The sequence below is a fragment of the Neolamprologus multifasciatus genome, chromosome 14 (assembly GCF_963576455.1).
Source record: "Neolamprologus multifasciatus chromosome 14, fNeoMul1.2, whole genome shotgun sequence".
Lineage (NCBI taxonomy): Eukaryota > Metazoa > Chordata > Actinopteri > Cichliformes > Cichlidae > Neolamprologus > Neolamprologus multifasciatus.
This window is the reverse complement of record NC_140452.1, coordinates 37,826,031-37,846,864: the sequence shown is the minus strand read 5'-3', so window position 1 is coordinate 37,846,864 and position 20,834 is coordinate 37,826,031. Positions and strand designations below refer to the sequence as shown.

Genomic DNA, 20,834 nt, shown 5'->3' with positions numbered 1-20,834 from the left:
TGTCTGCTGTTGAAGCCACTTCCTAATGGTGTCTTCCACTGGCTCTAGTCATCAGTAAAGGGATGTTATCGATCATGTCGACTCTCCTTCTTCACCTAACTTTCACAATGTTGATATAATCAGTGCTAGTGTGCAGCTCTTTTGTGCTTCTCTGTAACATGTTTTTAATTGTTTTGGTTTTTTTACTCCATTCAACAAAATTTGAAGTTTTATATCACATCGTTTCCCTTTAATCTGCCATGAAAGTCGTTGTTATATTTTAGAATCACTGCCTTCCATTTGTCCAAAAAGTATCCATGCTGAGACTGATGAGGTATGTATCTACACTTAGTATGCACAAGCAGACTAAATGGACTGTTGAAAGCACTTCGTCCTATGGCTCAAAAAACAAAGCTAACACTACAGTTCACCCCTGAATCCTCAGCCAACACGGCACCACAGGCCCTGCCAAGGTTGACAGAGAATGGAAGAGCAGTAGAGGCGTTCCTCGCAGAGACAGAGAGGGGGCACAAGGGACGGGGGGTAGTGGAGGGGAGTCTCTTGATTAAGATTTATGTCTAAATTTTCCTGTTCTAGCAGCCGTTGCCTGCTGTTGGATAAGCTCCCTTACACACCCCTCTTCTTTGCTGTGTTGATAGAAGAGCTTCTAGTAAATGTGTTTCATGACAAAGCCTTTTGCCCTTCATGTTACTCCCCTTTACTCTGGATTCCCAGAAGGCGCAGGGCAGTGGGACATCGGGAAATCAAATAAATCTTTGTGCTTCAAGTTTGTTTTCATACATTAATGCATGTAATCACAACGATTGTGTGATTGGTCTGTGAGCACTCCCAAAACACGCGGGACCTAAAGCTGACAACAGCTTCCTGAGGAGCTCTGCTAACATGCTGCTCATGCTAAGCCTTCTGTGTAGTAATCATGCAGCTTTGGATTATATAAGCCACCTATACTGGTTACTTTGAATCATGCATACGTCGCTGGTCTCCCAAAAGTAGATCTGTTTAGACAAGTTCAGTGATAAAGCCTTAAATGAAAAACTGAGCACCAAAATCACAAAGTTAAAGTAGAAAACAGGACTTTTGATCAAAGAACAGAATTCCTGCAGATGTAATTCTGTTAATTACTTGAAACTTACTGTCAAACTGCACACACGCTGGAAGTGACTTCAGGCAAAATAACTATGGGCCATGAGAAGTGGGTGAGACCCGTGATTGATGAGCGGATGATGAGACTGCCAGTGAGAGAGAAGATTGTTGATTGACATATGACCTCGCTAGTAAATACATTAGAGGGTCACCTAGGCAACCGTGATGAAGGGATGAATGGGACTGAAAGGTGAAAGAAAAGAAACCTACAGTTTTTGAAAAAGCAGTAACTTTCATTGCACAAAGAATATACCTGAGTACCTGTACCTGAGTTATTGTGTTGAAGTATGAGGGAATACATATGTGACTAATATGAAACCATTATATTTATTACAGAAGAGAGCGATTCGAATTATGCATAATGTTAAATATAGAGAACACACTAATAGTTTGTTTATAAAATCGAAATTATTAAAACTAGAAGACATAGTGAAATTACAGACATTAACTATTATGTTTAGGGCAAAAAATAAAACACTACCTCTTAAGTTACAAAGTTTATTTGTATTGTTTTCAGAAAATGGGGACGGCAGAAGGAAGTTTTATTTTAAGCACCGGTTTGCTCGAACCACACAAAGGCAAATGTGTCCAACAGTCATAGAAACTGGAATTCTCTCAGTGATCATCTTAAGTGTTGTACAAATGTTTCTCAATTCAAAATCTGCTATAAGAATAAAATGATAAACCAATATGAAGAAGTTGAAAATAATAGAATTTAATTGTAGAAAAATGATCCTTTTAGTTTGAGATTTAGTGGTATTGCTCATTGTTGAGTATATTGTTCTGTTTGCTTTGTTTTGTTTTGTTATGTACAGAATATTGTCAGAGTGTAATTTTGGTTGTAAGTGCCTACTTGTATTATTACAGATAGGGGGCAGCTGTCAATAAGAATTTATTCTTCTTCCTGCTCCTTTTCATGCATGGAAACAGTGTTACTTTAATTGAAAGGAAGGTTGTGTATGGGAAATGAATTACTGCTGTACCATGTGTGAAACAAAAAAGTTAAATAAAATATCAGGTGTGTTTTGCTTTTTTTAAGCATGTTATTAGCTTAGCCTGTGCTTTACTTTAAGGGCCACAATTTAAAGTTTAGTTACAAATGGAAAAAGTGAAGTGTTTGGGTGAAAGTCTGAAGTCCCAGTGTTTTATCAGTGGTTACTAGATTATCAGTTCATAAAGTTTTCAAACACTTTAAAATTAATGGTGTTTAAAAATGTTGCCCTTTTTTTTCTCTTCTCCAGGACGAGCCCCCCCTACTGCTGCGCTGACCTGTATTCGCTAAGGACGGGGGAAATGGTTAAATCAATTCAGTTCAAGACGCCTATCTATGACCTCCACTGCAACAAACAGTGAGTTTGGCTCAACAGAATAAGTAAATGCATTTCAATTCAATTCAATTCAATTTTATTTATATAGCGCCAAATCACAACAAAAGTCGCCTCAAGGAGCTTCATAGATACAGAGAAAAACCCAACAATCATATGACCCCCTATGAGCAGCACTTTGGCGACAGTGGGAAGGAAAAACTCCCTTTTAACAGGAAGAAACCTCCGGCAGAACCAGGCTCAGGGAGGGGCGGGGCCATCTGCTGTGATTGGTTGGGGTGAGAGAAGGAAGACAGGATAAAGACATGCTGTGGAAGAGAGACAGAGATTAATAACAGATACGATTCAATACAGAGAGGTCTGTTAATACATAGTGAGTGAGAAAGGTGACTGGAAAGGAAAAACTCAATGCATCATGGGAATCCCCCGGCAGCCTACGTCTATTGCAGCATAACTAAGGGAGGATTCAGGGTCACCTGGTCCAGCCCTAACTATATGCTTTAGCAAAAAGGAAAGTTTTAAGCCTAATCTTAAAAGTAGAGATAGTGTCTGTCTCCTGAATCCAAACTGGAAGCTGGTTCCACAGAAGAGGGGCCTGAAAACTGAAGGCTCTGCCTCCCATTCTACTTTTAAATACTCTAGGAACAACAAGTAGTCATATGAGTAGTCATTTAAAAAGACTTTTGTCATGTAGTCACATTAATGTTTTTTCCTTCTCACAGTATCCTTGTTGTGAGCCTGCAAGAGAAGATTGCAGCATTTGACAGCTGCACATTCACCAAGAAGTTCTTTGTTACAAGTAAGAATATTAAACATGAGTCCTATGATGCTTATTTACTGCTCCAGGGGTAATTGTTCATAATGAACATGGCAAAAGTTTTAAATAATGAAGTTGGAAAAGAGTGGTTGTTCCGTTCTCTGGGTGCTCTGGTTTCTACTGCTGTATCAACTCGCCTCTAGCTGTGAGAACAGAGCTCACCTGGGATTGAGGTGAACCGAGCGGCTGCACTAACCCAACACGAGGCAAATAACTGTTGCTTTTTTCGACTGTGAATCATGCAAAGCTACTCTCTGAGAACGACAAGAAATGACAAACATTAAAACGCATAGAATACGTCTTCTTTCAATTCTCTCAGCCTGCTACATAACCTGGCAAAAACAGAGAGGGAGGTTTTAATAGGTTACAGAAATCAATTGCTTTTCACATCAAAAACAAGAATGATTGTTGTCACATGTGGCCTGTCATTATTTTATTGTAGAAATATGTATTTATCAAACACGGGGCCAAACCCCAGCCCTGTACTTTGTGTAGTAGCACAAACAAACAGCGCCAGTCACGTAAAATTCTTTCTTCAAACTTAATCTTTCCAAACATGATCAGCGAGTCTGTCATGCCCGCATCACACAACCCAAACAAATACAAGGCACATCATTGATTATAATACAAGCCACCAAGACCTGCTGGAGTGGAATCCTCTTAAGCATCGCATTGTGACTAAACTGCTTTTATCAAGACAAGATGGTGAGACTCTTCATTTGAAGCTCAGCACAGGAAAACTGTTTACGACACAGCTCTCGCATCCTCCCGGCTGTACCTGCCGTCTCTGCTCAGGGAGTCTGTGAAAGAAATGCCAGACTGTATTACAAGGCCATTGCTGTCTACTTAAGTCATTGACTGGAGTAAACTGACCTTACTGGCTGGCTTTAATGTGTCTCCTCTTTGTCTGCCTGCCTTCCCTATCAGCGTCTGGGCAGCAGGAAACCAAACATATTCAATAGTTATTAATCGTTTCTGAATGCAGGGGCCTCCTCTTCATAACATCGTTTGGTCTGTTTTGGCCATAAAAGCAGTAAACAAAGGGTCCTGTTATGTGGGGAGATCTGCTTTGGATGAGCAATTCTACCTCTGCATGTGCTCTTCTTCTCCAGGGATGTGATGGTGGGCATGCCATGTTTTCATGAGCACTTAGTGTTTGTCCCTTGTTTATGTTCTTGCTTTGCATCGAGTGGTATGTGTGCTCCTAGCTGGTGCATGCTCAGCCCCAGAAACACACTCTCTTTCCCCTCTGATCAGTCCTGTTTGGCTTTTGAATGGGACGACTCGTAATGATCATAATCGTAGTCCTTAATGTGTTTTTACAAAAAGTGCGTGTGGAAACGTTTGAGGATTCATAAACAAGATGACGACTACCAAACCAAAAGTTTTCCCTTTCTGATAAAATATAACTGGAAGCAAGTTTTCGAACTGTGTCCCTCAACGTTTAATTGACTTACTGTTTATCAGTCCTGGAAATTTTAAGTGAAACACACTTGGTCACGTGCTGCTGCCCTGACCTTCACATGTTTATGTCTTAATAATACTTTTGAGTTCATTGTTTCGTAAATGTTTCCAAGGCATTCAGGCTCAACCTCAAACACGATGCTGTCCACACACTGCTCATGTTTGGTGCTGCTGTGCAGCTTTGTCGCACAAGTCTTTTCAAACACAAAGGTTGTCTTTTACGACCTGTATTTGCATGCCACAGCAAAATTGGCGATGTGTTCTTCTGTTAAAATGATTCCTGTTCTTTTTTGCCACTTTCAGGAAATCCACATCTTTTTGCTTGTAGCAGGTGAAGTCGCTTTACATTTTGAGAGTAGAGCTTCTGAATTTCACTATCGACCGTTTGTATTCAGTGTTCATTAGTTTGTGTTAGGGCTGCCACGATTAGTCGACTAGTCAAGATTACATCGACTATCAAAATCGTCAACGACTGATTTAATAGTCGAGGCGTCGTTTGAAGCTTTGTAAGATCACAAAAGACGTAGGAATAAGTAGTAGGATTTAAGAGTGTAATAACGGACTGAAACAGAAGATGGCAGCACTGCATGTACAAGGATGCCAGCTGCCTTTAAACCCCGAAGAAGAAGAAGCGGTGTCCCAGAATTCATAGCGCAGCCCAGCTGAGTTTACAACAATGGCGGCAGCTAGTTAGTTTTAATATTACTCTTATTATTCTTTCTGGGTCACAAAATAAATGTTTAACATATTTTCAGGCGAGAATGTAGCTGTGTAAACCTCAAATATCTGCTCAGTTTATCAAGACACCACATATTTTCAAAAGCGCTCTGACGTTTTCGGAGACGTCTGTTAGCCACTAGCTCGATAGCTAGCCGGGGGCTAGGCTCACTAGAGCCGTGAGAACACCGGACTCCCGGCAAATCGTTTTCAAACCCACCGCTGTCTTTCGCTACTCAGGTTAAACATGATATATAAGTCACTTAGATAACTTAAAATGTTATTGTTTGGCTTTTTTTAGTATTTTATTTGTTCCTGAGTAAATCGGTTTGGCTGAGATTAAAGTTATAGTTTTTACACAGCTGAATAAACATCAAGCAGACAGCTGATTATCAGAAGTGTGAGACGCTCAAGAATTTACTCCGGTGTCCTGTTATATTTTAGATAGCAAGGAGTTTATTAAACTTCACCGAAACAATCTGCAAATTTTATCAAAATGTAATAAACTATCATCTTGTCTTTATTTTTAGTTAGCACATACCTTAAACACTTAAAGCTGTAAGCTAATGATAGTTATATAAGAGCAGATGCTGCTGGTGCAATAAGCTGTACGATGTCATCCTGTCATCCAATGGATGATGATCTGATTAGTCGACTAATTGCTAAAATAATGGGTGACTAGTCAACTATCAAGATAATCGTTTGTGCCAGCCCTAGTTTGTGTTCTCTATCTCTGTCACATTCAGCTTTTTCTTCTTCATCATGTGTTTTTTTTTTTTTTATTTCCCCAAAGCTGGGATTTTTATTTAACTTTTTTACTTGGGTTGAGCTCTTTTGAAATTGCTTCTACAAAATGTTTACTTTATGTGGGTGCGTTAGAGATAATACTTAGATTTAGAGATGGATGTTTGTAGAAGCTTTTCAGCTAATTAGATTTCAGATGAGTCCTTTATTAATTTGAATCATAATAGTGGGATGAAGCAGCCAGCAGTCAAACATTTAGTGTAAAGCCAAAACAATGCAACAGCCATTCAAATATTTTGACCTTAAAACCTGTGCATTATTGACCTCACGCACACTGACCAGGTGTGCTCGTGCACTTTTGGATTGCAAGAAAGTGACTTTTCACTCTCTTGTGTTTCAATTTTATTTAAACAACACCTGTTCAAAAACATGTTAAATCTTTGCGTGAGTTTTCAAATGTCATTGTTTTTTATGCAACCAATAGTTTAGACTGAGCATCTTGTCTCTCACAGAAAGGATTTTGCTGGTTTGGGTGAAAACCTGGCCTATATGTTCAGGAAGGAAAAAGAACCTTCTAGGAGTATCGGAGAAGAAAGATCAGCCGATCCATCCATCAAGTCCTTTCCCTCTTCTGGTTTAGTCACATGCTCTCCACCTAGGATGTCAGACACTTTCTGTCTTGCTTGGCCTTGGAGGGGCAAAAAAACCTTCTCTGGCATCACCAGCAACCCTTGTGGCTCACCTAAAACTCCCACGACCCTCCTATCGGCTCCTTCCCCAACACAGTACACTAAAGCCTCCACCTCATCTGCTCCCTGAGCAATAAATTATTGTCAGCAAGCCATTTCCCCCACACCTCTGTGCACTTACATTAGCTAAGTGTGTTTGCATGTTTGTGCACGTGTGAGACCTTTTTAAAAGATCATCACTGGATCAGCATTTTGCTGCTTTGTGTGTTTGCCATACTGGGAAGGAGAGACTGTCACTGTCTGTATCTGCTTACATTTAAAGATATTTATGATGAAATCAATACTTTCTTCATTCTGTTTACGGGCACATGGAGGTCTGGTTTTGGTTGACTCTGTCTTGCAAACTCCTGTCAGATATGGTATTGGTTAAAACACGTGTTTACTTCTACATCGATAAAAAGAGAAAAATATGCGATTTTAGCGTTTGTGAAGAGTTTTATTCGCCTGGTTACTATTTTAATCTGTGATGACAACACATGTGTGTCATCCTGTTTATGTGCGTTTGTACATATCCCCATAAAGGTTATTGTGTTGGTCAATCACCAGAGGAGCCATCTTCAATTTTATTGGGTACCAGTCTCCATTAGGTCATCCTGGGTGCACACATACACACACACACACGCATATAGACACGTCAGACTCCCATTTATTTTCCAAAACAAGAAAGTCCCCACAAACACACGGTTTAAGATGGTTTCAGACACTCTCCAGGGAGGAGTTCCTGTTTTGTGGCAGATTTTCAGTCAGAGATTGTCTCAAAAAGGTATAGACTGTCTTAATAATGTCACTTGACCACACTTGTATTGGTTAATTTGTGCAAAATGTTCTTATAAGTTGTAAAATTGGACTCAATTCTTCAATCAACATAATCCACACCACTCTAAATATTCTGTTTGACTGTAAGCCTGCTCTTATTGACAGTGAGATGAATTGTCTTTAAGTGGCAGGGATTGAACTGAAGCTCCAGCTGTCTCCATTATTAGAAATGTATTAGTTAAAAAGGTAAATTGACCTGAAAAAAGCAGTAAAAGATCATGAGTTGGTTTGTTTCCTGTTTTTCTTTGTTGCTTTTTTAGTTTATTTCATATCTGTTTCTGTGTGTCTCTGTCCTCACTGTCTTATGGCCGTCATTGTGTCTTTCCAGGCTGCTATCCCTGCCCCGGCCCCAGCCTCAATCCAATAGCTCTGGGAAGCCGTTGGCTAGCCTATGCTGAGAACAAGGTAGTCTGCACATACACACATATTCATCCAGCGCAGAAGTGCCTTATCAGAGAAGCGACATATTTACAATCCAAAAAATGCATTTTATCTATTTTCTGCCTCTTTAATCTGTCTGGATAAACAACTCATTCCAAGAAGAGTCCACTAGAGATGATAACATTTTGAAAATCAGCAGATGTACTGGAGTTTTCTGTTTAATGGGATTGTTAAGTATTTACAAAAACCAGAATGTTCTATTGTGCGTTCTGTAATACTTTTAATGTGAAGTAGTGTTTTGGTGCTGGCCCACTCAAGTAATTGACAGATGGGGCTGCTGTTTGTGTGACTGCCTACGGATTTTCAGAAATGACCAAATCTAGTTTTTCAAGAGTAATACTGGGACGGAGCTATTCCAGTGATATTGTATGTGAAATGAATCAGAGCAGACTGTTTGGTCGTGCAGCCTGTCTTTGACGACAAAACCAATTTCCTCTAAAGAGTGAAGAGGGAAGCCTTTTAAATGCCTGCATCTGGGTTAATTCTCCCAAATTTACCTCTTCGTTCATCTCCCTCGGACGTCCGCTGTACGTCTTGTGTTTATTAGTAAATCTACCTTTTTTCCAGTTGATAAGATGTCACCAGTCTCGCGGAGGAGCCTGTGGTGACAATGCACAGTCTTATACGGCCACAGTGATCAACGCTGCCAAAGTAAGTGATGTACAAACACACATTTAACTGTTTTTCTCTACATGTGTTATCGTTCTCTCTCATAGAGATTCTTACGTTTTCTTCTTCTTCCTCAAAAGTAAATAAATAAAAAATCCTAATAAATAACGTCCTAAATGGCGTTCTCTAAAGCGCTGTGTTCAGGAGAAGTACGCCGAATGTGTCACAGCCAGTGTTGGGGAGTAATGAAATACATGTACCGCCGTTACGTATTTCAAATACAAAATATGAGTAACTGTATTCCGTTACAGTTACCGTTTAAAAAGGTGGTATTTAGAATACAGTTACTTTGTTGAAATAAATGGATTACACGGCGGTACTTCCCTGTTTCATATTGTGGCGGGTCAGGACTGTTTGGGTTTTGTTTGACAGCTACGTTCTGTTGTTCCAGGCGGCAGCGTTATGGTTGCCATGGTTACAGGATGACGCTCTCTCTCTGCGTGTTTCCTGGGTGAGAGAGCGCCTGTTGTTGTTGTGCTAAGCTAATAGGCAGAATGCTACAGGTATAGCTCTAAAGAATGTAGCATCATGGGCAGTGTAGTCCGTGCTGCAGGGAGAATGGACTGCCATACCCGTTATGTGTCTGTGAGCGAGGGAGGGAGAAAAAGGAAAAGTACGAGCTGTCATCGAGCAGAAACGGGAGCTGGAAGCATGTAAATATAATAATAACCACTGCAGCCAAGAAGAGAGCCTGACGAGCCCAGCTGTAAGTAAGCTATTAAGACTCGACTGTACACCGTGTTCGTGTTTTCCTCTGAAACAATAAGTTCTGTTGGAGCAGCCTTTCAACGCCTCTCTCTGTCTCTCGCAAGCAAAGTTGACCCAGACAACAAAGTAAAGCTAGTTTTCGGCTACGAGCCGACACAGAACCCACCGTATTAGCCAGAGGTCCCTTTACTACGGTTCGGAGCCGCGGACCTTCAGTAACAGTAATAAATCACAGCAATAGTACATTCATGTAGTTGTAAACAGCATGATAATATATTAAGTAATCCAAAGTATTCAGAATACGTTACTCTCATTGAGTAACGTAACGGAATACGTTACAGAATACATTTTGGGACATGTATTCTGTATTCTGTAGTGGAATACATTTTAAAAGTAACCTTCCCAACACTGGTCACAGCTTTATTTATATATAGGCGTGAACATAAAAGAAATGCACAGGAGAACATGTCTGTCTATTATTTTTTTCAAAGTGTATTTCAGATGGTGACTTAATAGCCATTAAAAACATTACATTATCTCCTCTCAAAGTCCATACACACTCAGATTGGCATTCATGAGCTAAAATGAATGGTTCTAGATAGCAAATCAACTGAGACGTTGCTCTGGATTAATTATTAAATAGATGTGAGTTCTTATGAACATGTAAAACTACATTTAAAACTAGGGATGGGTACCGGTATCCGGTGCCATGATGGCACCGGTTCTGACATAAACGGTAGTAACCAGACCGAAAAGCAGCGCACATTTCGGTGCTTTTTTTTCCTGAGCTGTGATACACTTTAGATTCTAGCCAATCATTTTACGTTTCCGAGGATAGTAGGCGGGTCCAGGTACGTACGTTCTTTTAGAGCAGAGCTACAGATTAAAAATGCCCAAGGCAAAGCAGTCAAACGTCTGGCTGTACTTCACAGCAAAAGATGCAAACTCAGCAGCTGCAACAAGTGCTTTAAGCTGATACTGTGATGCTGTCAAAGGAGGTAACACCTCAAATCTGATGAAACACCTGGCGACGCATAGCGGTTTTTTTAAAGCCGAAAAATGCGCCGTATTTGATAGCTTGTTGCGAGACCTCACACCGAGCACATCTACTGCGGGTGTGGTGCCTGTTATCGGACCCGGAGTTAGCAACATCCCCCAAAAACCCGAAGAGGAGAGTCCTGGCCCCTAGCCCTGCCAGTGTAGCAGAAATGATGAGGATGATGATGCAGCAGCAGCCGTTCTTCTCTGCGTGAGTAGCTTAATGTTGTTCGTGTGTAATTTACGTTGAGTAGGCTAACCACGTTATTACATTAATGCATGTAAGGTGAACTAGCAAACATCATCATAGCTACATGCAGCTGTCTTCTTGTTTGATGGCAGATACTCCCTTCACCCTGGACAAAAAGGCTAAAATGACCAAAGAAAAAGTGGAAAACAGTTAAACATGAGAGGTTTTTGGACAAAGTTTGTGTTTTTTCCATTGTTTAAGCTGCTTCCAGCCAAGAGTGATACCATATATGCCCCATAGCTGCAGAAAAGGCTAACATTGTTATCTTTTTACAAAAAAACAGCTGAACATGAGAGGTTTTTGGACAAAGTTTGTGTTCTCCATTCTTTAAGCACCGGTTCGAGCACCGTTTAAGCACCGGCACCGTTTCAAAAGCACCGGTTTGGCACCGGTATCGGATAAAACCTAAACGATACCCATCCCTATTTAAAACTATACTCACGTTCTCACAATATGACTGTAATCAGTCTGAACGTCCTACGGTAAGCTTGACACTCAGATAAAACAGCACAGAAGATGGTGTTTCCAGCTCTGCCGGCACCATCTGTAAATGTGCTGACATTGGATCCACCTGTGCCGCCTGGCCGACTGTGGCTAAGCTTATGAGACACTTCATCAACCTGCTGATCTCCCGGTTCCCATTATAATCTGTTTCTCTTCATTGGTCTTGTTCCAGTCAGCATCATGGGGAAGTGGCTCTAAGATGGCTCACTGACAGCCAGCAGCTCTCTCTTTGATACCAGGTGGAATAAAATCCTGGGCCAATAAAGCAACTTGCTAACACGTGCAGACTAACTAGCTCCTCATATGGTTCTAGTCTGTTTCTCCACTTGGTCACAGAAGAAGGGCTAATTGATTCCAAAGAGCAAGTGGATCTCATAGCTAGTGCGAAGATGACTCATTAGTGGGGTAACAAGGCTATACATCAAAGAGACAACTGTCTTTCTAACAGATTAGCAGCGTGGTGATGGGTTGACAATTGCAGGGGGTATTGATATGCAGACAGGCAGTCTGCTTGCCCGCCCTCTCCTCGTTTAGGACCATATATCTCAATATGGATGACAAGGTATCTCCCTTTGGCTTGTGGCGCGACACGCTGGCTCTTAGTGCTGACATCCAGAGACATGGGAACAGAAAAGGAGGAGGGCGGGGGCAGCATTAAAGTATAATGGCTTTTGTTTATAAAAAAGACAGAAAAGAGAGAGAAGGCAGTGGCGCTGACCGACTGGGCTGTTCTGAATTTTCTGTCTTACAGAGAATTTATGTAGCACAAAAGTCCCGTTGCCTGTCATTCCTGGGTGTATAATTAAGAAAGACCGTTCACATAAAGGCTGTATCGTGTTTAGATAGTAACATCAGCTCGGCGTGCGTAAGTGTTGTGAGCCCTGAGGCACGATCTTCCTCCAAACCCCCCCCTGTGCACTAGGAAATCAATAACTCCTGTTTGGACTACTAAGAACTCCACAACTGCAGTGATTAGAAAACACATTAGTGTTGATCAATTAGGAGCCAAACGCCTCACTTAATAATTGATGGTTTTCTTGCATTTTACACACTCACACACACCCCAGTGCATGCACGTAGCATCCACTGTTAGTGTGTCTGGTCAAGTGGCAAAGAGAGACAGCGGGTGATCCCCAGACCCAACATATGCAAGGCGCCACACTGTATTGACAGGGCCGCCTAGTCTGAATGCCTGATTAGGCTCTCCGGGGCCCCTTTGGTGCTTACACACACACAAACACACAGTCACACACACTGGACTCCATTAGAGTAAGACAGTGTAGTAGGTGAGATAGACTCCACTTAAGCAGCACTATCCATTTCCCTCAATCGAGCCACAGAGGTGTGTTTGAGGCAGACACCCTGGCTGGGCCTTAAGCGGACACAGAGGAGCCTCCCGCGCACGCACGTGTCTTCTATGGCTACAGTCAAGTCGTCAGCACTGCGAGCTATCAGCCGGCATCAAGTGAACATGCTGTATACATGCACAGAAGCACGTACGCGCACTGCAAACCAAACCAAAGATATCACATAGATGTAGAATATATTGCGTGGGAATATATAACATCAGGTGTGTATTATATTTTTTTTCTTTCTCCCTCAGACTTTAAAAACAGGTCTGACGATGGTCGGTAAAGTTGTGACCCAGCTAGCAGGCACCATACCGGCTAGCACTCCAGACGAGGAGGGCACATCTCACAGTGCAAGCCGTCGCAGCCCACACAACCCCGGTGTGGTCACCATTATTGACACACACAGTGTTGGAGAAGGACAGGTCAGTTCAGTCGTTTGCTGCTTGAAATGATTTTAAAATACTACATTTTATTAGTATTAACTGTGATGCTTTTTTAGTTGGTATTGACCTCAAATCAAAGGATATATCTCACTGTGGCAGTTGGAATTAAACTACAAGACTTGTGTGTAGTTTAATTAAACACTCGTGCTGAGAGAGTCGAGTGGATGCAGAGTGTAAAGGTAAACTCTTATACTGCTCATCTGTAGTTGGGTTTCTAGGGTAAATAGTTGGTACCCCTTTAAACCAGTGCTTCACAAACCAATCAGTGATACCATCTTTTATATACAGTCTATGATGCTTTGCCATTGTGTTCATCCAAGGAATTGAGTTGCAGGATAATGTCCCCTATTAATTTGCTGAAGGGTTTCCAGTAGGGCTGCCACAAACGATTATTTTGATAGTCGACTAGTCACCGATTATTTTTGCGATTAGTCGACTAATCAGATCATCATCCATTGGACGTACAACGTACAGCTTATTGCACCAGCAGCATCTGCTCTTATATAACTATCATTAGCTTACAGCTTTAAGTGTTTAAGGTATGTGCTAACTAAAAATAAAGACAAGATGATAGTTTATTCAATTTTAATGAAATTTGCAGATTGTTTCGGTGAAGTTTAATAAACTCCTTGCTATCTAAAATATAACAGGACACCGGAGTATATTCTCGAGCATCTCACATTTCTGATAATCAGCTTTCTGCTTGACGTTTATTCAGCTGTGTAAAAACTACAACTTTAATCTCAGCCAAACCGATTTACTCAGGAACAAATAAAATACTAAAAAAAAAGCCAAACAATAACATTTTAAGTTATCTAAGTGACTTATATATCATGTTTAACCTGAGTAGCGAAAGACGGCGGTGGGTTTGAAAACGATTTGCCGGGAGTCCGGTGTTCTCACGGCTCTAGTTAGCCTAGCCCCCGGCTAGCTATCGAGCTAGTGGCTAACAGACGTCTCCGAAAACGTCGGAGCGCTTTTGAAAATATGTGGTGTCTTGATAAACTGAGCAGATATTTGAGGTTTACACAGCTACATTCTCGCCTGAAAATATGTTAAACATTTATTTTGTGACCCAGAAAGAATAATAAGAATAATAATAATACCGCCATTGTTGGAAACTGAGCTGGGCTGCGCTATGAATTCTGGGACAGAGTTGCTTCTTCTTCTTCGGGGTTTAACAGCTGGCATCCTTGTACATGCAGTGCTGCCATCTTCTGTTTCAGTCCGTTATTACACTCTTAAATCCTGCTACTTATTCCTGCGTCTTTTGTGATCTTACAAAGCTTCAAACGACGCATCGACTATTAAATCAGTCGTCGACGATTTTGATAGTCGACGTAATTGCGACTAGTCGACTAATCGTGGCAGCCCTAGTTTCCAGTACACAAAGACAAAACTGACCATTACATTCTTACAACATCCATTAAAGTGAGCACCTCCTGCATTCACTGAGGAATGGCATCTTAAAAAAAGAAAATGGGGCCATGCACATTATTACTGTGGTGAGCAATAAACAATGCAACACCAGCAACAGCAGAATTCTTAATATGTCTTGTTTTCCATCTGTGGAATAAATGAGCAGGCAAGGCATTCAAGCTAAAGACTCCTTCAGTAGATCACAGAGTACAAACATTATATCAATAATATGCTGTTGGCCTCAACCAATCAAACACCTCTGCTATGACACACTGGGCAAAAAGATTAAATGGAAGAACGATGTTCATCCCTGCAGTTTCACACACTGTTGCAGTTCATGGCAAGCAGCTGTGGAACCGTAGTGTGGAGCGAAAAACACCCTGTTAAAACATTTATGTTGGTTTTCCTCTCATTTGTCACCAACTTGTATATTAGGTTGGTCACAAGTTAACAACACTAGATTCAGTGGATGGACCAACATAAAGGAATTCCTGCTTCGTCTTGTCTTACTGTTTGCTGTTTGCAAAGTTTTGTTTAAATAAGTTTAATTGTGATTACAAATATATATATATATATATATATATATATATACATACATACATACATATGTGGAGCTCTTCCACTATAAGAGTAAAACTGGTCTGAATTTATTGTGTTTTTTGGATCTTGCACGGTGGTTCACTGTTACAACCTGACAGCCTTGTTTAGGTGACGTTTATAGAAAGCTTACTGCTTAGACACACACAGCAAATGGGCTTTTTGCTTCCTTGGTCTCATCATGTATGTCCCAGGTAAATAAAACTTTGGCAAGAAGCAGGCTTGGTGGCTCGGACTCACTCAGTCTCTTTTACCTGACTCTGCACGACTAACCTAAAGGTGTGAGTTAGATATGCTGCATATTTTAACAACTGAGCTTTTAGCCAGAGTTCTGTCTGTTTTGGCCGTGCTGGTGACAGAGACACTTTGTAAACATGCAGCTGCAACCTGACATGAAGCTCGAGGCTGGCTCAATGCACCACATGCTAAATCAGGTCCTGGATTTAAGACTGTAGGAAATACATTTTCCGGACGTATTTTTTTAAATATATATATAATTTTTACACTTTGTAGAGGAGATGCTTGGAGAGGCTGTTGCTGTTTATTTTATTGTAACAAGAAAATTGTTGTTATTCACTTTAGCTGTCAGTGGTTTAACATTTTGTGGCATAATGCAGCAAAAAGACATTATTAGTGTTACAGATGGTCTTCAGGTTATTGTGCCCAGTTTAGAGACGTAATACCTTAATATTTTTGGGGATATTTTTTTAATCCCATAGTAGCTTTGATGCATTTGTTAAGGCAATTAAAATTAAGCTAAATTAATAAATTTAGTAAGTTAAAAATTATACATTAAGTATAAATATTAAGTAATAAAAATGCACAACAAACCAAATAACATAATTTAAAATTGCTAAAATTAATTTTATTGATATTTCAAAGCATGAATTATGGTTGCTGTAACACCGAGCACGACTCTACTCAACCTTTAAAGTTGTATACAATGATGTATTTGCAATAATAAATAAATAAATAGAAAAGTATATTGGTAAATGTTTGGTGCATGGAATTATTTTGCAGTGCAATTTGAAAACAACTTCCAACCAACAACAAAGGTCACCAGGAGTTATCATAATAAACAGTCTAATAAAAAGGAAACGAAGCCGCTAAAAAAATCAGAACGTGTCCCAAAAAATAGTGTCATTCCATAAATGACTAAGGTAAGTTTGGATCTATTATCCTGACTCTGGGTCTGACTAGCTTAGGTGTGTGTTATAGTAAGAATGAAAATATGCTGCACTAACCTCGTTTACAGATTGACCAGTTAGCTTCCTCTTAATGGCAAAAGAAATGCTAAAAGCTTTTATCCCCGAATTTTCCTCAGCCTCTCCAAACTGTGATTAATCACACTGCAGGAGCTGTCACATTTTTAATGAGGTGTGTTTTCGTACGTCGTACAGTTTGTCAGTGATGTTATCACCGCACACATTCTGCCTTCTCCTTTCCTCTGCGATGTACCCGCCCTGTAACCAGCCCGTAGTCTTATAAGTTGGATCTAAGCCTTCAGAAGTGGGTCTGCACTCTGTCACCAGGCGACACACTGTAACCATACACTGGCCGTAAACACTGATGAGGCCAGGCAAGGAGGGAGGGGTGCACTCAGAGTGTAGGAGAAATGGAGGTTGAAGGGAGTAGCAGGGGTGGGGACAGTCGAGAGTGTATTAAGACGGAGGTTGGAGGTGTAAATTCTGGAGAGATGAGAGAAGTCAGGAATATGATTGAGGTGAGTTCCTGTGTCGTTGTGGGGATCCAAGACATTCCCATCGCTTCCAGTTGGATGAGGCTGGAGCTACATTGTATCACTGCTCCTTATTTGGAACAGCAGCCTCAGCACACACACACACACACACACACACACACACTCTCCCCTGTGTAACAGGGGCTCGGTTCTCTGGAGGACACTCTTGTTTCAAAGGGCTCCAGCAGGATTCCCTAACAGAACAACATTGTCTGCTTGCTCTGTAATAAAAGTGATCTGCTTCATGTCACCAGCCTCTTTCTGTTCATGCTGTTCTCCCGCCTTTTCCCCCTGGATCCTTAAGATCTTGCTTGGAGTGTGAGACAAAATCCTTTTAGTTTTTAGAGGCTATCTTGTTTGGACTAGCTTATATTTTAAATGTTTGGCCAGCTTTCCTGACATCCGTAGTGCAACACCGGGGCCACGTTTAACTCTTTTAAACAAGAGTGTGTGTTCTCAAACGCCCGTACTCCTGCACAAAGTGGCCTCATGTCTGGGCTTATGTCTAATCTCTGTGTGTGACTAAAGCAGTTTTCTGCCAGCTCCTGGTCTCAGCACAGCCTGTGTTAGATTTGTCCCAGTCTTGACAGCAGACTTTGTATGGAGATTTAGGAGCAGCCTCTAGTTGTGCAAAATAACTTACAATTTCATTTTTGTTGGCAAGTTGCACAAGGGGAAAGCCAATTCTGCGTTTGATGGTAGTTTGTGCCTGTTTACGGGAAGACCCTGTGTCATGGGGTATTGTCAAAGCCACATGTGAAAAGCCACATCATTGCCAAAGTAAATTTGTCCATATTCTCGTCTCTGTTGTTAGGCCATATCCTGTCCACACTGGTCTCAGTACAGTATCTTTCTAAAGCGCTAGCACTAATGAAATACAGCTCAAATTATGATGATTCATATTTTCTTTGACCAGAAGAAGTGGGTTTTTCAACAAAGTGCTTACTTGTCTTATTTCAGGTAACATGCTTATTATATTCTGTCCACAAGAGGGCAATGGCACACTCGGAAAGGAGTTAAACGTCCAGCTGTTTCACAGCAGGGTGATGTCAAAAAACAGTGCTTAGTGTGGTGACAATATCACACCAGACCAACATGTGGAGAGAAATCCTTGAGCAGGGGAAAGTCCCTCTCTGGGTTTAATGTTCTCATTGTTAGAGAATGATTTGGATTTTGTTTGTGTGTGTGTGTTCATACGATCCAGGTCTTGGTGAGTGAGGACTCGGACGGTGAAGGAGTGGTGGCTCACTTCCCAGCTCACGACAAACCTATATCCTGCATGCAATTCAACCCCAGTGGTAATGCACACACACACACACACACGCTCGTTTTCATGTCTTCGTGAGGACATCTCATTGACATAATGCTTTCCGTAGCCGCTTATCCTAACCATCTAAAATGAATGCCTAACCCTGACCCTCAGCCTAAACCTAACCATAACCCAATTGTAACCCTGACACTAAAACCACATTTTGACCCTCAAAAATGCCTTCAAACTCGTGGGGACGTCCCCGCAGGTAGAGCAGCATGCCAATTTTCTGTCCTCACAAAGATATGTAAACATGTGCACACACACACACACACTCGTAACTGTTGAAGAAGACTGAACACTCGGTGACCAGAACGCTAAAAACAGCACAGCAGTTACACGTCCATTCAAGTGTACGGTAACATATTGTTTGTTTGGCTCACATGTGGCTGCTTCATCTCGTTTCTTTGGTTGGGCTGGATGTAACCATCCAAGCCAAATTCCAAGTGTGTGTGTTCCACTTAAACAAGTGTTTGGCCTGTGTTTCCCCAGCCTCAACAAAGGAAGCACATGTAGATCAGACATTGTATCCCATACGGTAAATGTGTTAGTTATCACTTAATCTTAGAGAGAATGCAGTAAACGAGAAAAGAAAAATCAAATCAATATTTGCCGTGAGCAGCCTTTTCCTTCTAAAGGATTATCTGATTTACTTTAAACTTTCAAACAATCTTGCTAATGTATTTGTAGGCCAGCTTTGCAATCTCCACCTCTGTTGTAGAGATGTGTTTCAAACAGGTTGTGAATGGCACACTGATGCAAGAAGACCAAGCTCTGCATACTTCCAAAACAGGATTTTTACACGAATCACTTTTATTTTGAAGTCTGATCCAAAGTAAACACAATACTTAGGCTGCCTGGAAGAGGCATTTCAACAACTGCTTTAGCAATCTTCGTCAGGGACTTTATGTTGTGCATTCTCCTCGGTATTTGGCAGGTAGGTTGTTCCAAGCATTTGCCCAGTTTTGTCTTTTATGTAATCTGTCGCTTTTGTTTTTTTCTTTCTTTTGTTTTTAAAAGAAAATCCTTCATCATGGTGCAAAACGAATTCAGTGCAAATCAAAGGCTGACTTAATTTGATGTGTTCTGTTTTATTTTTTTGCACCAGTGTTTGTCTTCAATATGTGTTTATTCTTTGTCATTTACGAGCAACACATGACAAATGTGACGAACGAGCACCAAAAACACTTGCATTGGTTTAAACATTTCTTTTACCATTGACTTCATTCCACATAGAAAAGGACACTAGAGGCTTTGTACGTGTGAACAGGCTACGTCATCACTTTCTGTGTGTGATCTTTGCGTGTATGTTTCTGTTACTCCTGCTGTGTGTGTATGTGTGCAAGTTAATAAAGAAGCTGCTGAGAGATGACTCTAACCCTGTGACCTCTAAGCTCCAGGAATCCTTGACTTACTTAGACTTATGACTAAACTTAGCAGCTCCATCTCAGGAGGTTTAAGATCATATTTTAGACAAAGACAGGCCAGACATGGTTGTCTTAACCCCACATTCTCCTACCTGCTGTCAACAAAATCACATATATTACCCATCTATGCGGCTAAGCTACTAAATATGTGCTTATATTTTTTCCCATTAGGATATTAGGATACTTATCTTAAGGAGCTAAAAAGGTTGCTAAGAAGTAAAGCTTAGGATAAGTAGTTGCTCTTGATATCTTGCTCCTCCCCTTAAAAAAACAACAAAAACCAACAAAAACTCCACAAACAAACATTGACTTTGACCACCGACACTACTAAAAGCTTGTTTTGTTCCCAAATCATTTATTGAAGGCTGACAGACCAACTTTATCTGGCTTTGATGTAATGTGATCACGATCAAGTGAAATATTTAAGTTGACCATTTGATAACCCGTGCCAGGATTTGCCAGAATAATGATTTTTGAAGTCATGCAAACAGAAATGGCGCCAAGAGAAGCCAAAAACACTGATCAATGGCCACGAGTACCATTGACAGAGAGTTGGGGAATGGCTGCAATCATAGCATTGTAAGATTGTGAAAGACGTACCCTTAGGCCTCCTCCTCGATTCAGAGATGGTCGTTCATCAATGGTCATGCCAATTTGCTTATTACTGATCATGAAACTGGCCTGACAGCCCATTGCTAGTTTCAGTCATTAATCAAATGTACTGTTTGTAAGGTTGGGGTGAAGATGAAGACTCATCCTCAGTTGGATGAGTGGTGAAATGTTTCTCCCACTGAAAACGTTCAGGATTTCCTTAACCGGATAATTGAGCATGCATCAGGACATTGTGTTTCTGTGTTTAGACTGTCACTCTTTTTTATTTTGGTAATTGTTCGTCTTCTGCTTCTTATTCCTAGTTTTACTTCACCTGTCTTGTTAAACTTAATTAGTCTCAGCTGTTGTTTGTTCCCCACCTGTCTCTTTATTCATCCTTTGTTCCATTGTTTCTCTGTGTGTGTCCCTGTGTGTGTCCCCGTGTGTTTCCGTGTGTGTGTCCCTGTGTGTGTCCCTGTGTATGTCCCTGTGTGTTCCCCTGTGTGTGTCCCCGTCAGTGTCCCCGTCAGTGTCCCCGTCGGTGTCCCCCTGTGTGTGTCCCTGTCTTTGTCC

General features: G+C 41.0%; 1 protein-coding gene across 9 annotated transcripts in view; it reads left to right on the top strand.

The window, feature by feature from the left end:
* Positions 1-20,834, top strand: part of bcas3 (BCAS3 microtubule associated cell migration factor) — a 367,208-nt gene that overhangs the window by 32,834 nt on the left and 313,540 nt on the right. For all 9 annotated transcript variants that reach the window (XR_014868693.1, XR_014868695.1, XR_014868694.1 and 6 more), the window contains exons 8-13: positions 2,385-2,492; positions 3,191-3,267; positions 8,104-8,180; positions 8,784-8,867; positions 12,989-13,159; positions 18,139-18,232. Coding sequence is in view for 6 of the 9 variants with exons in the window: in XM_085130745.1 (XP_084986871.1) it covers positions 2,385-2,492; positions 3,191-3,267; positions 8,104-8,180; positions 8,784-8,867; positions 12,989-13,159; positions 18,139-18,232 (611 nt within the window). In the remaining 3 variants the exon portion in view is untranslated. The remainder of the gene's footprint in view (positions 1-2,384; positions 2,493-3,190; positions 3,268-8,103; positions 8,181-8,783; positions 8,868-12,988; positions 13,160-18,138; positions 18,233-20,834) is intronic.